This window comes from Somniosus microcephalus, chromosome 22 (assembly GCF_052327205.1).
Source record: "Somniosus microcephalus isolate GS21.2 chromosome 22, FLI_Smic_1.0, whole genome shotgun sequence".
Classification (NCBI taxonomy): Eukaryota; Metazoa; Chordata; class Chondrichthyes; order Squaliformes; family Somniosidae; genus Somniosus; species Somniosus microcephalus.
The window spans coordinates 55,036,975-55,052,066 of record NC_141008.1 but is presented as its reverse complement, the minus strand read 5'-3'; the positions used below and the strand labels follow the sequence as shown (position 1 = coordinate 55,052,066).

The window sequence follows — 15,092 nt, the reverse complement described above, 5'->3', positions numbered from 1 at the left end:
GTGATCCAAAACTCGGCTGCCTGTGTCCTAACTCGCACCAAGTCCTGTTCACCCATCACCCCTGTGCTCGCTGACCTACATTGGCTCTCGGTTAAGCAACGCCTCGATTTCAATATTCTCATCCATGGCCTCGCCCCTCCCTATCTCTGTAATCTCCTTCAGCCCCACAACGCCCCCCGAGATATCTGCGCTCCACTAATTCTGGACTTTTGAGCATCCCTGATTATAATCGCTCAGCCATTGGCGGCCGTGCCTTCTGTTGCCTGGACCCTAAGCTCTGGAATTCCCTGCCTGAACCTCTCCGCCTCGCTACCTCTCTTTCCTCCTTTAAGACGCTCCTTAAAACCTACCTCTTTGACCAAGCTTTTGGTCACCTGCCCTAATTTCTCATTTCTCCTTATGTGGCTTGGTGTCAAATTTTTTGTCTTATAATACTCCTGTGAATCACCTTGGGATGTTTTACTACATTAAAGAAAGAAATGCTTGCATTTATATAGCGCCTTTCACAACTTCAGGATGTCCCAAAGCGCTTTACAGACAATGAAATATTTTGAAGTGTTGTCACTATTGTAACATAAGAAACACGGCAGCCAAAACTGCGCACAGCAAGCTCCCACAAGCAACAACGTGATAATGACCAAATAATTTGGTTTAGTGATGTTGATTGAGGGATAAATATTGGCCAGGACACCGGGGATAACTCACCTGCTCTTCTTCGAAATAGTGCCTTGGGATCTTTTACGTCCACCTGAGAGAGCAGACGGGGCCTCAGTTTAACGTCTCATCCGACAGACGGCACCTCCGACAGTGCAGCGCTCCCTCAGTACTGCAATGGAGTGTCAGCCTAGATTTTTGTGCTCAAGGTTCTGGAGTGGGATTTGAACCCACAACCTTCTGACTCAGAGGTGAGAGTGCTGCCCACTGAACAACAACAACTTGCATTTACATAGCGCCTTTAAAGTTAAGGTCCATGACATGCCACTAACCCTCTAGCCTCATCCAAGTGACCATTCTTATGTGTGTCAACTGTGGTTCAGTGGGTAGCACTCTTGCCTCTGAGCCAGAAGGTTGTGGGTTCATAGTCCCACTCCAGGCGCTTGAGCACAAAAATTTAGGCTTCAGGACTGAGGGAGTGCTGCACTGTCGGAGATGCCACCTTTCAGATGAGATGTTAAATCGAGGTGCCACCTGCTCTCTCAGGTGGATGTAAAAGATCCACGGCCACTATTTGGAAGAAGAGCTGGGGAATTATCCCCTGTGTCCTGAGCCAATATTTATCCCTCAAATTTAACGCAGAAAAGTGCGAAGTGATACATTTTGGTAGAAAGAATGAAGAGAGGAATCAGACTCATCATAGAATGGTTACAGCATGGAAGAAGGCCATTCAGCCCATCGAGCCTGTGCCAACTCAGCTAATCCCACTCCCCTGCCCTTTCCCTGTAGCCCTGCAAATTATTTTCCTTCAGATACTTATCCAACTCCCTTTTGAAAGATAAGATCGAGTCTGCCTCCACCATCCTTTCAGGCAGTGCCTTCCAGATCTTAACCACTCGCTGAGTAAAAAAGTTTTTTTCTTCCGTCGCCTTTGGTTCTTTAATCACCTTAAAACTGTGTCCTCTGGTTCTTGACCCTTCTGCCAATTAGAACAGTTTCTCTATTGTCATTCGTGGGAGCTTGCTGTGCGCAAATTGGCTGCCGTGTTTCCTACATTACAGCAGTGACTACACTTCAAGAAGTTAATTGGCTGTAAAGCGCTTTGGGACGTCCGGTGGTCATGAAAGACGCTATATAAATGAAAGTCTTTCTTTCTTTGAAAGCCTAAATGATGTGCTCAAGTTGTGGAGTGGGGTTTGAATCCCCCATCTTCCAAATGAAGGATCTGTGACTGATAATGGAACGGAAATTGTAGTCTTTCTTTCTTTAAAGGGGCACAACTAATAAAACTGTAACTTAAACCGAAAATGAAAGGAAACTTAACAAATTAAAAATTTTCTTTTCTTTGGGGGGGGGTGGGTGCGGTGGTGGTTGATGAAGCAGTGCAGTCCCTCCCTGAGCCTGCTGTGTGCAGCACCCTCTAGGCCAGCTCCCCACTGAGCACAGGCTGCTGACTGACTGACTGACAGGGGCAGCAGCAGCCCCAGATCCATTATTTGAAGGGGCTGCTCCTCGATTTTTGGCTGCACTTCAGTCCCACGCTCCTGATTTTTGGTCACCCGGTGCGGAGGGGAGCGGGCAGGTCGGAGGACCTCCTCGTAGGACTGCTCCTGGGCCTGGCCAAAGTGGCCATCAACTGGTCCGGGCAGCGGGCAGTCGAGGGGGTCGTTCGGGCCCGACTGCCTGCCTGCCTTTCTCTCTTCCGCGGCCACGTTTGTGCCCGGGTGACCCTGGAGATGGAGCACGCGGTGTCCGCTGGCACGCTCGAGGCCTTCTGTGACGGGACTGGAGTGAATCATCACCCCCCGGAAACCAAATCTTAATTTAATTTGATAGCAAAATACTGCAGATGCCGGAAATCCGAAATAACAACAGAAAATGCTGGAAAAACTCAGCAGGCCAGGCAACATCCGTGGAGAGAAAATAGAGTCAACGTTTCGGGTCAAACCCTTTGTCAAGACTGGAAAAGCACAGGAAATGAAATAGATTGAAAGGCCAGGCTGGGAGAGAACAAAAGAGAAGTGAAGAGACATTAAGAGGTATTCAAAACGAGACGAGATGGTGATAGGACTAGTGGAGACAAAAGACAGCTCTAGATTAGGTGTGAAATGCGCTGGCAGAAAGGGAGACAGCTGCCATGTGGGAGAGAGAAAAAAAGGGAGGGGGGAAAAGGCCAAAACGAAGGTGTGGATAAAAAATAAGTAAAAATATAATAGGGGCCGGGGTTATGATCTGAAATTGTTGAACTCAATATTGAGTCCGGAAGGCTGTAAAGTGCCTAATCGGAAGATGAGGTGCTGTTCCTCGAGTTTACGGTGAGCTTCCGTGGAACAATGCAAGAGGTCGCAGACGTGAGGTCTGAGTGGGAATGGGGCAGTGAATTAAAATGACAGGCGACCAGAAGCTCGGGGCCACCCTTACAGACTGAATGGGGGTGTTCTGCAAAGCTTAATTTAATTTGTTAAGTTTCATTTGATGTATTTTTTTGTTGTTATGTTTGTTTCTTGATTGCATCGAAAGAGCAGCAACAGCCCGAGTCACGTGAGCCGACTGTTGCCATCTGTCCAGCGTCTCACGTGACCGCGGGTTGACTACAGCAAGATGGCGGCGCTCATCAGAGGCGTGAGTCGGGCGGCCGCCCGCTCCCTGCTCCTCCCGGGGCTGACCGGGCCGGCCAGACGGTACCTTCGAGCGCTGAGGCGGAGGCCCATTGAGACCCTGCATCCCCGCAGTGAGGGAGGCAAGCCGAGCCCTGGCGAAGGGCCCGAAAGACGCTCGCCTGCCCGTGGGGAAGGGGTGCCGGCGGCGGCCGCGGCCAAGAGCAGGAGCGGCCGCCCGGACCCCGTCCCCCAAGCTCGGCCCCAGGAGCCCCTCGGCCCCGATCCACTGCACCGACTGTCGTACGAAAAGGCCTTTCCCGGGGACAAGCGGCTGGCGTAAGGAACATACCAGTTAACTTTAAACCGAGCTCTCGCTGAAGTGCTCTTGCAGAGCCGGCATGGGCTGAATGGCCTCCTGTGCTGTAACCATTCTATGATTTAAAGACGAAAGTAAATGCTGTGGTTGACTAGAGCAGCTGGGGCGGTTCTTCTTAGAACACAGAAGATTAAGGGGAGATTTATTTGGCAGGGAAGGTTAAGGGGAGATTTATTTGATAGTGTTCAAAATTATACAAGGGTTTTGACAAGAGTAAATAAGGAAAATCTGTTTCCTGTGGCAAAAGGGTCAGTAACCAGAGGGGACAGATTTTGGATAATTGGCAAAAGAACCAGAGGCTAGATGAGAATTTTTTTTTTAATGCAATGAGTTATGATGATCTGGAATACACTGTCTGAAAGGCTGGTGATTCTATGATCTAGGGGTACGGTAGCATAGCGTTTCTGGACTAGTGATCCAGAGGCCTGGACTAGTGATCCAGAGGCCTGGACTAATGATCCAGAGACGAGAGTTCAAATTCCACCACTGCAGCCGGGGAATTTAAATTCAGTTGATTAAATAAATCTGGAATTAAAAAGCTAGTATCAGTAATGGTGACCATGAAACTACCGGATTGTTGTAAAAACCCAACTGGTTCACTAATGTCCTTTTAGGGAAGGAAATCTGCTGCCCTTACCCGGTCTGACCTATATGTGACTCCAGACCCACAGCAATGTGGTTGACTCTTAACTGCCCTCTGAAATGGTTGTGCCATCGTAACTACTTGTCAGCGACGCCCACATCCCGTGAACGAATATAAAAAAAAAATTCTGCCCTCTCTCTGAAACCCCCTTCCAGCAGCCTTAATACTCGCACCGGTGGAGTCTCTGCTCCGGGATTAATAAACCGGAGCCGGCACACAGTCCCTGACACAAGCTTCTACTCAAACTACCCCTGCAGCATCTTACAGGCTCCACATGTCGTTTATTAGATGTTTTCTTGTGCAGTTGAAAAATATTTCAAATTGTGCGAATTTTCATAATATTTCACAGCTTTTTGTTCTCTAATAATTGCTCAACTGCATTTATCGTTTATGGTAATGCTGGCTGTTGGGTTTGGAGAACTAAAGTTGCTATTGCATTCTCCTAGAAACTGAATTATTTAAAATAATCACTCTTTGCTCCAGTTCCATCTCACTTAAGTAATTTTATGGTTAACTGAAAATGAACCTAATAGAGGTCTTTAGATTCATGAAAGGTTTTGATGAGTAAACACAGAGAATGTTTCCACTGGTGGGGAAGAGAATAACTAGAGGCCATCAATATAAGATAGTCACCAAGAAATCCAATAGGGAATTCAGAAGAAACTTCTTTACCCAGAGTGGTGAGAATGTGGAACTCGCTGCCACAAGAAGTGGTCGAAGCGAATAGTATAGATGCTTTTAAGGGGAGGCTAGACGAGCATATGAGGGAGAAGGGAATAGAGGGTTATGCTGATAGATTTAGATGAGGAAAGACGGGAGGAGGCTCGAGTGGAGCATAGACTGGTTGGGCCGAATGGCTTGTTTCTGTGCTGTATATCCTATGTAATCCATTTCAGGATCTTTTTGCGTAGCCATAGTTTCCAATGATCTGACCTGGGCAGTAGTTAATGGGACGTTGCATTTTTCTGACCCATTTTTTGCCGGGTTACCGTATCACTGGTGCCATTTGCCATTGTGTACCTTGACAAGTATCCATTATTCATGAACGAATTGGCAGGTTATTTGACTGGAGTGTTGCAGAGGAAACCAATCCTGCCCACCTGGCACCCATATGTGGTCACTTCATTGGGGGTAGCCGGGTAGTATTCGGGGTGGGGACTTTAGTCGGTTCATTTCTTGTTGAGGCCAGTAGCAGTGGTGACCCTAGTGTTACTGCAGCTGAAATGAGCTAACTTGGCCACGACCTTCCCAGTTTGCAAAGCTCTCACTACGTGGCATAAGCCTCCCACCCCACAGCAAAAAGCTGCACGAATCTTGTATGTACTGATTGCTGGATTCTAAAGGGAGTAGATAACCTCCTCTTTCACCTCGTTGAGAACAGCAAAACCAGAGGTCACGACCAGCAGGAGGGGGCTAAATTCAAAATGAATCTGCGGAAACATTATTTCAGTGAGTGAGTGGTTCATCTATGGAACGGGCTCCCTCGGGAGACGGTGGAAGCAAATGGTGTTGGTTCATTCAAATGCTAATTAGATTTGTCAGAAAATAATATTTTGCGATACAGTCAATGTGTAATTCGAGACATGACGTGTGGCGAGTGAAGCAGTGCTCGGGAGGAACAGGTGACTTTGGACCTCTGGCTTCCCAAAGCTCTCCACCACTGGGGGTTTTCCTCGCCTCATGTCCGGGTCTGTTGTAGACTCATTGATGGAGGTTGATCGCTGTGATTGGTCTACAACTCGGTTATCATCGTATCGTGAGATGACCAGGGTGGTAGAAGGCTGGTATCGACCCACTATCCAGGTGGGCGGAATCGTGGGACACACGCCACATAAAACAACCAACACCTCATCGCTGACCCAACAGCAGAGGTCCCTGGCTTCGACCTCCCTCGAAGACAGTGGGCGGCGCTCTACCCAATCTGCACTGGGTGCGGCCACCAGCTCCACAAGTGGAAGATGAGGGACGGTCCGAAGTGCGACTGTGGCCATGAGTCCCAGACCACGGAACACATCACGTCAACCTGCCCACTAAGATCAGTTGAGGGAGGCACCTCATTTCTCCACTCGGCATCTCAGGAGGCCAGCAAATGGAGAGCCAAACTAGACATCCCTTTATAAGCTTTTCCCGTCATACGATCGTAGTAATGATGGAAGGTGAACTAGATAAACCTTGGCCCTTTGCCTCTAGCAATTCCTATGTTCCTCTTTGTAGAATCTAATTATAAATTACTCTTGTCAATAGGAAAGTTGTGACCATTGCGAAGTCCAAGAAGTTCCGTGACCAGCACGGGAAAATCCTGCTGGAGGGTCGGCGCTTGATAACCGATGCCTTGGGAGCTGGAGCATCGCTGCAGACGCTCTTCTTCAGTACTGTCGACAGCCTGAAGGAGTTGCCTCTGGAGAAACTGAAACATGTTCAGTTAATCAAAGTGAAGTTCGAAGAGATCAAGATGTGGTCTGGCCTTGTAACTCCCCAGGGAGCCATGGGTAGGTTTCCCCCAAAATGACTGCTCTTGGATGCTCATTCCATTGTTGCCTGCGTCGTCGTCGTCGGGGGGGGGGGGGGGGGGCGGCTTGGGAAGGGGTCCAGAACCGGCAGCTGACAAAACATTGGGTGCACAGCAACAGAAAACTGGTCTGCCAATATTATGACAAATAACTACTTTCATTCATGTAGCACCTTATCACGTCGCTTTGAAACATTCCAAAGTGTTTTCACACAAGAATTGTTTTGAGTGAACGGCGGCCATCTTTTGGACAGCAAGATCCCACAAAGAACAATGAGATGACTGACCAGTTTTTCTGATTTTTGGTGGTGTTGGTTGAGGGAGGAATGTAGCCAGGACACCATGTAAGCTGAGTCGTTTAGTATATTCAAGGTTGAAAGCGATAGATTTTTGGACTCTAGGGGAATCCAGGGATATGGAGATCGGGCGGGAAAGTGGAGTTGAGGTCGATGATCAGCCATGATCTTATTGAATGGCGGAGCAGGCTTGAGGGGCTGTATGGCCGACTCCTGCTCCTAATTCTTATGTTTTTATGTACCAGGCGAGCACTTTTTTTTTTTTTAAAAAGTGGGGTGGGATCTTTAACATCTACTGGAACAGCCAGGCTGGGCTTTGGTTTTATGTCCTCGACTGGATAAAAGTACAATATTGCACGCTTGCCGTTAACACAGTATAGACATTCGAGTGATGCTGACAGCTCTTGAGCTGTTTGGTGGGGGCCACGAAGCCACCTGGGGGTGATGATGGGGGGCAAATAGAATCCGAGGGTTTTAAATCCTAAATTAACCTCTTGGTCTTGCTGGTTCTGACAGGGATCTTTGTAAAGCCAGAACATTCCAAGCTGAAGTATCCAGCCGTTCAGCAGCAGTGCGCCATACCCCTCTTCCTCATCTGTGACAACATCCGAGATCCTGGCAACCTGGGCACGATATTGCGATCTGCCCTGGCTGCTGGATGCAGCAAAGTGTTGGTGACAAAAGGTTAGTGTCATCACTGTCTACATCAATTCTATTCTAAGTCGTCCCCTCCCCTCCTCAGCTTTTCAATTTTTCTCTCCCAAAGACACTGACTCGCACTTGGGCCGTGAGTCACATGGGTTACAGCAGCACTTTTGGTGCCTCCACAACGGGCTACCCTCCACATGTAAACCGAAACAATGATGGTTGGCTAATTGACTGCGGGGGCCCTCGCTGCGCTCCGCCCGGACCGCACGGGCTCCACCCTGTTCACACACACACACACACTTAACATTTTCCACTAGGGATCACTTGTTAGAAATCAGGAATGGGAACTCTAGCGGATTTAAAAAAAAACGCCTCTCTAATTTAGGGGTGCTGAGCCCAATTGGAATGCCTGCCTCCATACCGCCATCCTGGCCAAGGTTAGCTAACTCAACAGAGGAGGCCAATCAACCTCGAGAGTGTTGCTGAGTGCTGCATCAGGAGAGCCACCAGAAATAGTTTATATCTTTTTTAAAGTATCGGTTCTCCACCGCCTTGTTGGGAACACGTTCTCAGGCTGTCCCCTAAATATCGTAACTATCAGCAGATGTTTGCCTCTTCACGTTGTTTCTGACAGAGCTATAAACTCTTCTCGATCTACATCCCATTGAACAGGATCTCTAGTCGGGTGTGTAACACACGCTCACAGGAGGCCCTCGGAACAACGAGGATAGTTTGAGCTGATCGAGTTGAGGGATGTTGGTGCTAAGGAACGCTTTTCTACTCTGGGTGCCCAGTGGCAGCATGAAGTCCTCCTTACTTTAGGTATAACGCAACAACCACTTGCATTTACACAGCGCCTTTTACGTCCCAAGGCGCTTCACAGCAGCGTAATCTGACACCGAGCCACGTAAGGAGATATTGGGACAGGTGACCAAAAGCCTGGTCAAAGAGGTAGGTTTTCAGGAGGGAATTCCAGAGCTTAGGGCCGAGGCAGCTGAAGGCACGACTGTCAAACGTTGAGTGCTTAAACTTGGGGAGACTCAAGAGGGCAGAATTGGAGGAGCGCAGAGATCTCGGAGGGTCGTAGGGCAGAAGATCAGATGTAAACCGGGTTCCTTCAGCTCTGCCCTGAACTAAGCGACTTCTTCATAGCCATGGAGTGTTCTTCAAATGGAGCAACGTGACACCTGTGTCCCACCTCAGTTATCCTGAGTAAGATTAACACTTTTGTTCTGTGGGCTCGTATCCTTTGCACAAACCCTTTTCACTTGTAGCTGGCAGAGAAAGGAGAGAATTTTGTTGCATAATTCTGAACTACTATTCAGAATCGGAGGTCCAAGGTGAGGAGGGAGTGGTGTGTTAACCCACTGCACCGCCCGGTCACTCTGACCCTGCGCCCACTCCCCCTGCGCCGCCCGGTCGCCCTGACCCTGCGCCCACTCCCCCTGCGCCGCCCGGTCGCCCTGACCCTGCGCCCACTCTCCCTGCGCCGCCCGGTCGCCCTGACCCTGCGCCGCCCGGTCGCCCTGACCCTGCGCCGCCCGGTCGCCCTGACCCTGCGCCGCCCGGTCGCCCTGACCCTGCGCCGCCCTGACCCTGCGCCGCCCGGTCGCCCTGACCCTGCGTCCACCACCTCCAGTAATGCACAGTGAGGATGCTACAGCAAGTACGATAGCATAGTGGTTATGTTACTGGACTAAAGATCCAGAGAGACATGAGTTCAAATCCCACCACGGCAGCCGGGGAATTTAAATTCAGTTAATTAAAGCTAGCCATGAAACTGTGTCGTAAAAACCCATCTGGTTCACTAATGTCCTTTCGGGAAGGAAATCTGCCGTCCTTACTTGGCCTGGCCTATATGTGACCCCAGACCCACAGCAATGTGGTTGATTCTTAACTGCCCCTCTGAAATGGCCCAGCGAGACACTCAATTATCAAGAAGGGGGCTCACCACCACCTTCTCGAGGGCAGTGAGGGACGGGCAATAAATGCCGGCCTTGCCAGCGACGCCGACATCCCAATTAATAAAAATAAAATTAAAAAATTCTGCTCTAGAACATCAAGCACAGGCCCTGCACTCGAACTCCTGTAGAAACTAAAATTGGGATGTTAAAAGAAAAAAAATGAATTAAAATGTGTTTGTTTTCCCTTAGGCTGCGTGGACGTCTGGGGCCCCAAGGTGCTTCGGGCCGCTATGGGTGCTCACTTCCGCATCCCTCTTGTTTCAAATCTAGAGTGGGGAGTCGTCCCCAACTATCTGAGCACCAGCACCCGGGTACACGTAGCCGATCATTCCTACCTGGGTGCTGCAAACCCCGCGCTGCCCCCCGCGGCCTCTCTCCCAGCCGGCGGCCAGAGCCGGGCCCCCTCGCCCGCCAAGTTGAGACGGACTGAACACGAGGAGAGCGACGGCGAGGACCGAGAGAGAGAATTTCTGCTCTCGTTGCCTGACGTGGAGGCTCAGTGTTGCTACCGGCCCTGGGCGCAGGAGCAGACCGCCATCGTGATCGGCGGCGAGACGCACGGGCTCAGCTTAGAAGCCCTCTCATTGGTGGAGAGGACGGGAGGGCACCGACTGTACATCCCCATGATTCCGAGTGTGAACAGCCTCAATTCAGCCATGGCGGCGAGTATTTTACTGTTTGAGGGCAGGAGACAGCTCTTGTTTAATGACCAGAGAATTGCCAACAGGACCTAACGGGACCTAGGAGTGGTGTTGCTTGAATGAGAATATATCCACTGTAGTCTCGGATTCAGCATTCTCTAGCTGCTTGCCAACGCAGTGATCGAGGCGGCTGTGTTAGTTCGGGAGTTTTGAAACTTTCGCCATCAAAACTGGTACCTTACGTTTTGGCAGCTCTATAAACGAGGCTGGGTTTTTAACCAACTTAACGGTTGCTGGACTTCAACTTCGAACATAACATAAGAACATGGAGCGGGAGTCGGCCATACGGCCCCTCGAGCCTGCTCCGCCATTCAATAAGATCATGGCTGATCATTGACCTCAACTCCACTTTCCTGCACTATCCCCATATCCCTCGATTCGATTAATATCCAAAAATTTATCAATGTCTTGAATATGCTCAAGGACTGAGCCTCCACAGCCCTCTGGGGTAGAGAATTCCAAAGATTCACCACCCTCTGAGTGAAGAAATTTCTCCTCATCTCAGTCCTAAGTGGCCGACCCCTTATTCTGGACTGTGACCCCTGGTTCTAGACTCCCCAGCCAGGGGAAACATCCTCCCTGCATCTACCCTGTCAAGCACTAAGAATTTTGTATGTTTCAGTGAGTTCACCTTTCATTCTTCTAAACTCTAGAGAATATCGGCCTAGTCTACTCAATCTGTCCTCATAGGACAATCCCCCCATCCCAGGATCCAGTCTGGTGAACTTTCGTTGCACTCCCTCTATGGCAAGTATATCCTTCCTTAGGTAAGACGACCAAAACTGTACACAATACGCCAGGTGTGGGCTCACCAGGGCCCTATATAATTGCAGTAAGACGTCTTTACTCATACTTCATTGTACGAGGAGCTCTGGGATGTTTGAGAGACTTGATACGGCACTGTGCTAATGGAACTAAATCCGTTTGCCTAGTGCAGTGTATTGCAAATATTGACTCTCTTACCCCTTACACCATCGCCCAACTCAAGATAATTACGGTTGAGGAAGGCTAACCTTAATTTATTCATCCAGAACTCCACCCCCCCCCTCCCCCCAAGCATCCAGTAGTTTCTTAAATGATTCCAGGGTTTTCTCCTCCACTACTCTCTGTGGGAGTCCATTCAGGGTGTTGATCTGTACTGAACCTACTTACTAGTTTTGAGCTGCGTCCCCCTTGTCCTACCGGTAAGGTTATTTTCCTGATTTATCTTTTAACCATTCCCTCGACTATCTTGTATACCTCCATACGATCACTGCTCAGGACACCTCCAGTCTAGGCTGGAAAAAATCCCAAACCCAGCAGCTAAAGCTGCCCCTGGGGTCTGTATTCACTTGGGGGAAGTCAACAGGCTACGGTGATGTGTGACTGAACTGATGGGGCCTCCTGATGTCGCAGTAGTTGACAGTCGCAGAGTAAATCAATAGTATAGCTCCCATCCTCACATTGTACTGAGAAATAGGAAAGACCGTTCTGTGAACACAGCACCATAATCAAAATTTAAAATAAAAACACTGCACTTTGCTGGAAATCAAATACAGACACACAACGGTGGCTGGCTTTGCTCAGCAGGTCCATGGGCCCTTCACTTCCAGTCCTGACACCCGAGACGTTAACATGTCTCTTTTTTTCTCGGGCGCTCTCGTGTCCAGCACAATCTATATTTCTATCCTATCACAGGCGGCCGTTGGCCCATCAAGCAATATGGCATGCTGAGGTTCCTTTTAGCCAGATGTTGCTTGTTTAACTAGAAATTGTACAACAGTTGTTGAATTCGCTTATTTTATTCTGACGTACCATTTCATCAAACTCTGCAAAGCTGCAGTTTGGTGACGTGGGTTGAATAATTGCCGCCTTTGACCAGTTGTGTGTAGATTACCACCCAGCGTCCGAACCAGCAAAAGACTTTTCGTAGAGGTAAATAAACTGCAAATCTGAAACAAGAATAAAAGGATGACACCAGAAATGTTAGCCTGTCCTTTACTCCTTTCAGATGTCAACATTTGTGTTCTCCTTAGAGCAGGGAATGCCAAGAGGAGAATGGATGGTGTTCAAAATCATGAATGGTTTTTGATGGGAGGAAATGGGGAGAAACTGTTTCCAGTGGCCGAGGGGGTCGGTAACCAGAGGACGCAGGTTTAGGGTGATTGGGAAAAGAACCCGAGGGGAAACACAGCGAGTTGTTGTGATCTGGAATGCGCTGCCTGAAAGGGCGGTGGAAGCACATTCAATACAGGAAACTTTCGATTAACCGGCCCCTAAATAACCGGAACGCTCTATCCACTGGCAAAATTCAGGAGTTGGTTCCGATAACTTTTATTACTTTTATTACCTTTTTAAACTCCATTTGTTGCTGTGCAAGGGTGTAGCTGCAGCTGTTGCTAAGCTACAGAGACGCTTGCAACTTGTGCCCCTTGTGCCCATTGTTCTGAAGCACAGGGTTTGTTGCTTTGAGCTCCGTATCTTTTACTATAGCGTTCGGTTATCCGGAATTGTTGATGAACCGGCACCACGTCGGTCCCGTCCGTGCCGGATACCAGAAAGTTTCCTGTAGTAACTTTCAAAAAGGGAATTGGATAAATACTCGAAGGAAAAAAAGTTACGGGGTTATGGGGAAAAGAGCTGAGGGGGAAAAGAGGCTAATTGGATAGCTCTACCAAAGAGCCGGCACAGGCACGCTGGGCTGCCTGGCCTGTGCCGCATCATTCAATGTCTGCTGTATTTTCTCTTCCGATTTAGGAATTTCAGAATCTGCAGTTCCATTACATGCCACTGGATGATGCTGTATCGAAGGTGTGCTCAAAGATGCCAATGCTGCTGTTCCTGATTCCAGCCACACGGTGGTGCCTGGATCTGCACTGTGTGCACCAGCAGCGGGTTGAGCACTGCAGCAACTTGCTGGGCAGAGAGGGTTGTCCTGTGAGGAGAGATTGAGTACAATGGGCCTATATTCTCTGGAGTTTCGAAGAATGAGAGTGGATCTCATTGAAACGTATAAAATTCTTACAGGGCTTGACAGGGCAGGTGCGAAGAGGCTGTTTCCCCTGGCTGGGGAATTCAGAACCAGGGGTCACAGTCTCAGAATAAGGGGTCGGCCATTTAGGACTGAGATGAGAAATTTCTTCACTCGGAGCATTGTGAATTTTTGGATTTCTCTAACCCAGAGGGCTGTGGATGCTCAGTGGTTGAGTATATTCAAGACTGAGTTCAATAGGGATGGGCAATAAATGCTGGCCTTGCCAGCGACGCCCATATCCCATAAACACATTTAAAAATATAGATTTTTTGGACTCTTAAGGGAATCAAGGGATCGAGCGGGAAAGTGGAGATGAGGTCGAAGATCAGCCATGATCTTATTGAATGGCGGAGCAGGCTCGAGGGGCCGTATGGCCGACTCCTGCTCCTATTACTTATGTTCTTAATTAAATTTGCCATGCAAGATTCAAAAGGGGGAATTTCTGCTGGTCAGTCGTGGCTCAGTGGCAGCACTCTTGCCTGTGAGTCATTAGGTTGTGACGCCTGGGACTTGAACCCATAATCTAGGCTGACGCTCCGATGCCGTACTGAGGGAGCGCGGTACTGTTTGGAGTGCCTTCTTTCAGATGGGCGATCAAATCTCAGGTGGACATAAAAAATCCCATGACACTATTTTGAAGAAGAGCAGCGGAGTTCTCCCTGGTGTCCGAGGGCCGATATTTATCCCTCAATCAACATCACTAAATCTGGTCATTATCACATTGCTCTTTGTGGGATCTTGCTGTGTGCAAATTGGCTGCCGCATTTCCTACATTACAGCAGTGACTACACAAGTGCTTCAGAAGCGCTGTGGGACATTCTGACATCATGAAAGGTGCGATATAAATACACCTTTTATATAAGCAAAAAAATGTAATGCTCTGGGAGATAGCAAAGCAGATGGACGCTACGACAAAGTCATGATGATGGGAGATTATTGACCAGGATACACAAGGTGGAACGAGTAGATCAGAGCTCAAAGTTGATGCAGGACTTGTTTCCAAAGCAGCGCGAGAGCGAACCAGCAAGTGGGAAGAGTGCAGTACCAGGTCTGATCGTGGCCAACTGAGATGGTGGTAAATGCAATATTAGTGAGGGAACATTGGAAACTTTCAAGCTAAAAATGAGCAGACTATAAAAAGAGTGTTTTGGCAAGCTGACAAAGTTTTGCAAAGGCAATATAATCTGTGGTAATAGGACGTTTTAAAGAATTCTTTTTTTTAAAATACAGAAGGAATTTATCCCTGTAATGGGTAGCGAGTGAAATAGGATAGAATCAGTGTGGCTGATTAGGAATCTAATGGATAAGAAAATGGGCTTGAAATTGCGATCGGAGGCTTCCCACGCGCGGGCGGATGCCTCCGACCTGTTTAAAAAAAATTTTTTTAAATAAATAAATAAATAAAAAAATCTACGCATTTACCTGGTGGCCTGGGAGATAGAGGCTTGCGATCCTGGGTACGCATGGGCAGAGGCCCACGTATCCCAGGGTGCAGGCGGCTCGCAAGTGCCCTGGGATTACGTGGGTCGGCCCAACCAATATCTGAACGGCAATAGATTGGGAGAAGGGGAAGTGCAACGAGACCTGGGTGTCCTTGTGCACCAATCGCTGAAGGTAAGCATGCAGGTGCAGCAGGCGGTTAAGAAGGCAAATGGTATGTTGGCCTTCATAGCGAGAGGGATTGAGTA

At 48.8% G+C, this 15,092-nt stretch overlaps 1 protein-coding gene across 1 annotated transcript; it reads left to right on the top strand.

The window, feature by feature from the left end:
• The first annotated feature begins 3,241 nt into the window (after positions 1 to 3,241).
• On the top strand, positions 3,242 to 14,785 carry mrm3a (mitochondrial rRNA methyltransferase 3a). Its single transcript, XM_085964786.1, has 4 exons — positions 3,242 to 3,590; positions 6,518 to 6,762; positions 7,595 to 7,762; positions 9,880 to 14,785. Exons 1-4 carry the CDS (start codon positions 3,256 to 3,258, stop codon positions 10,422 to 10,424), a joined length of 1,293 nt encoding a protein of 430 aa, XP_085820912.1. The 5' UTR covers positions 3,242 to 3,255; the 3' UTR covers positions 10,425 to 14,785.
• Positions 14,786 to 15,092: the final 307 nt, after the last annotated feature.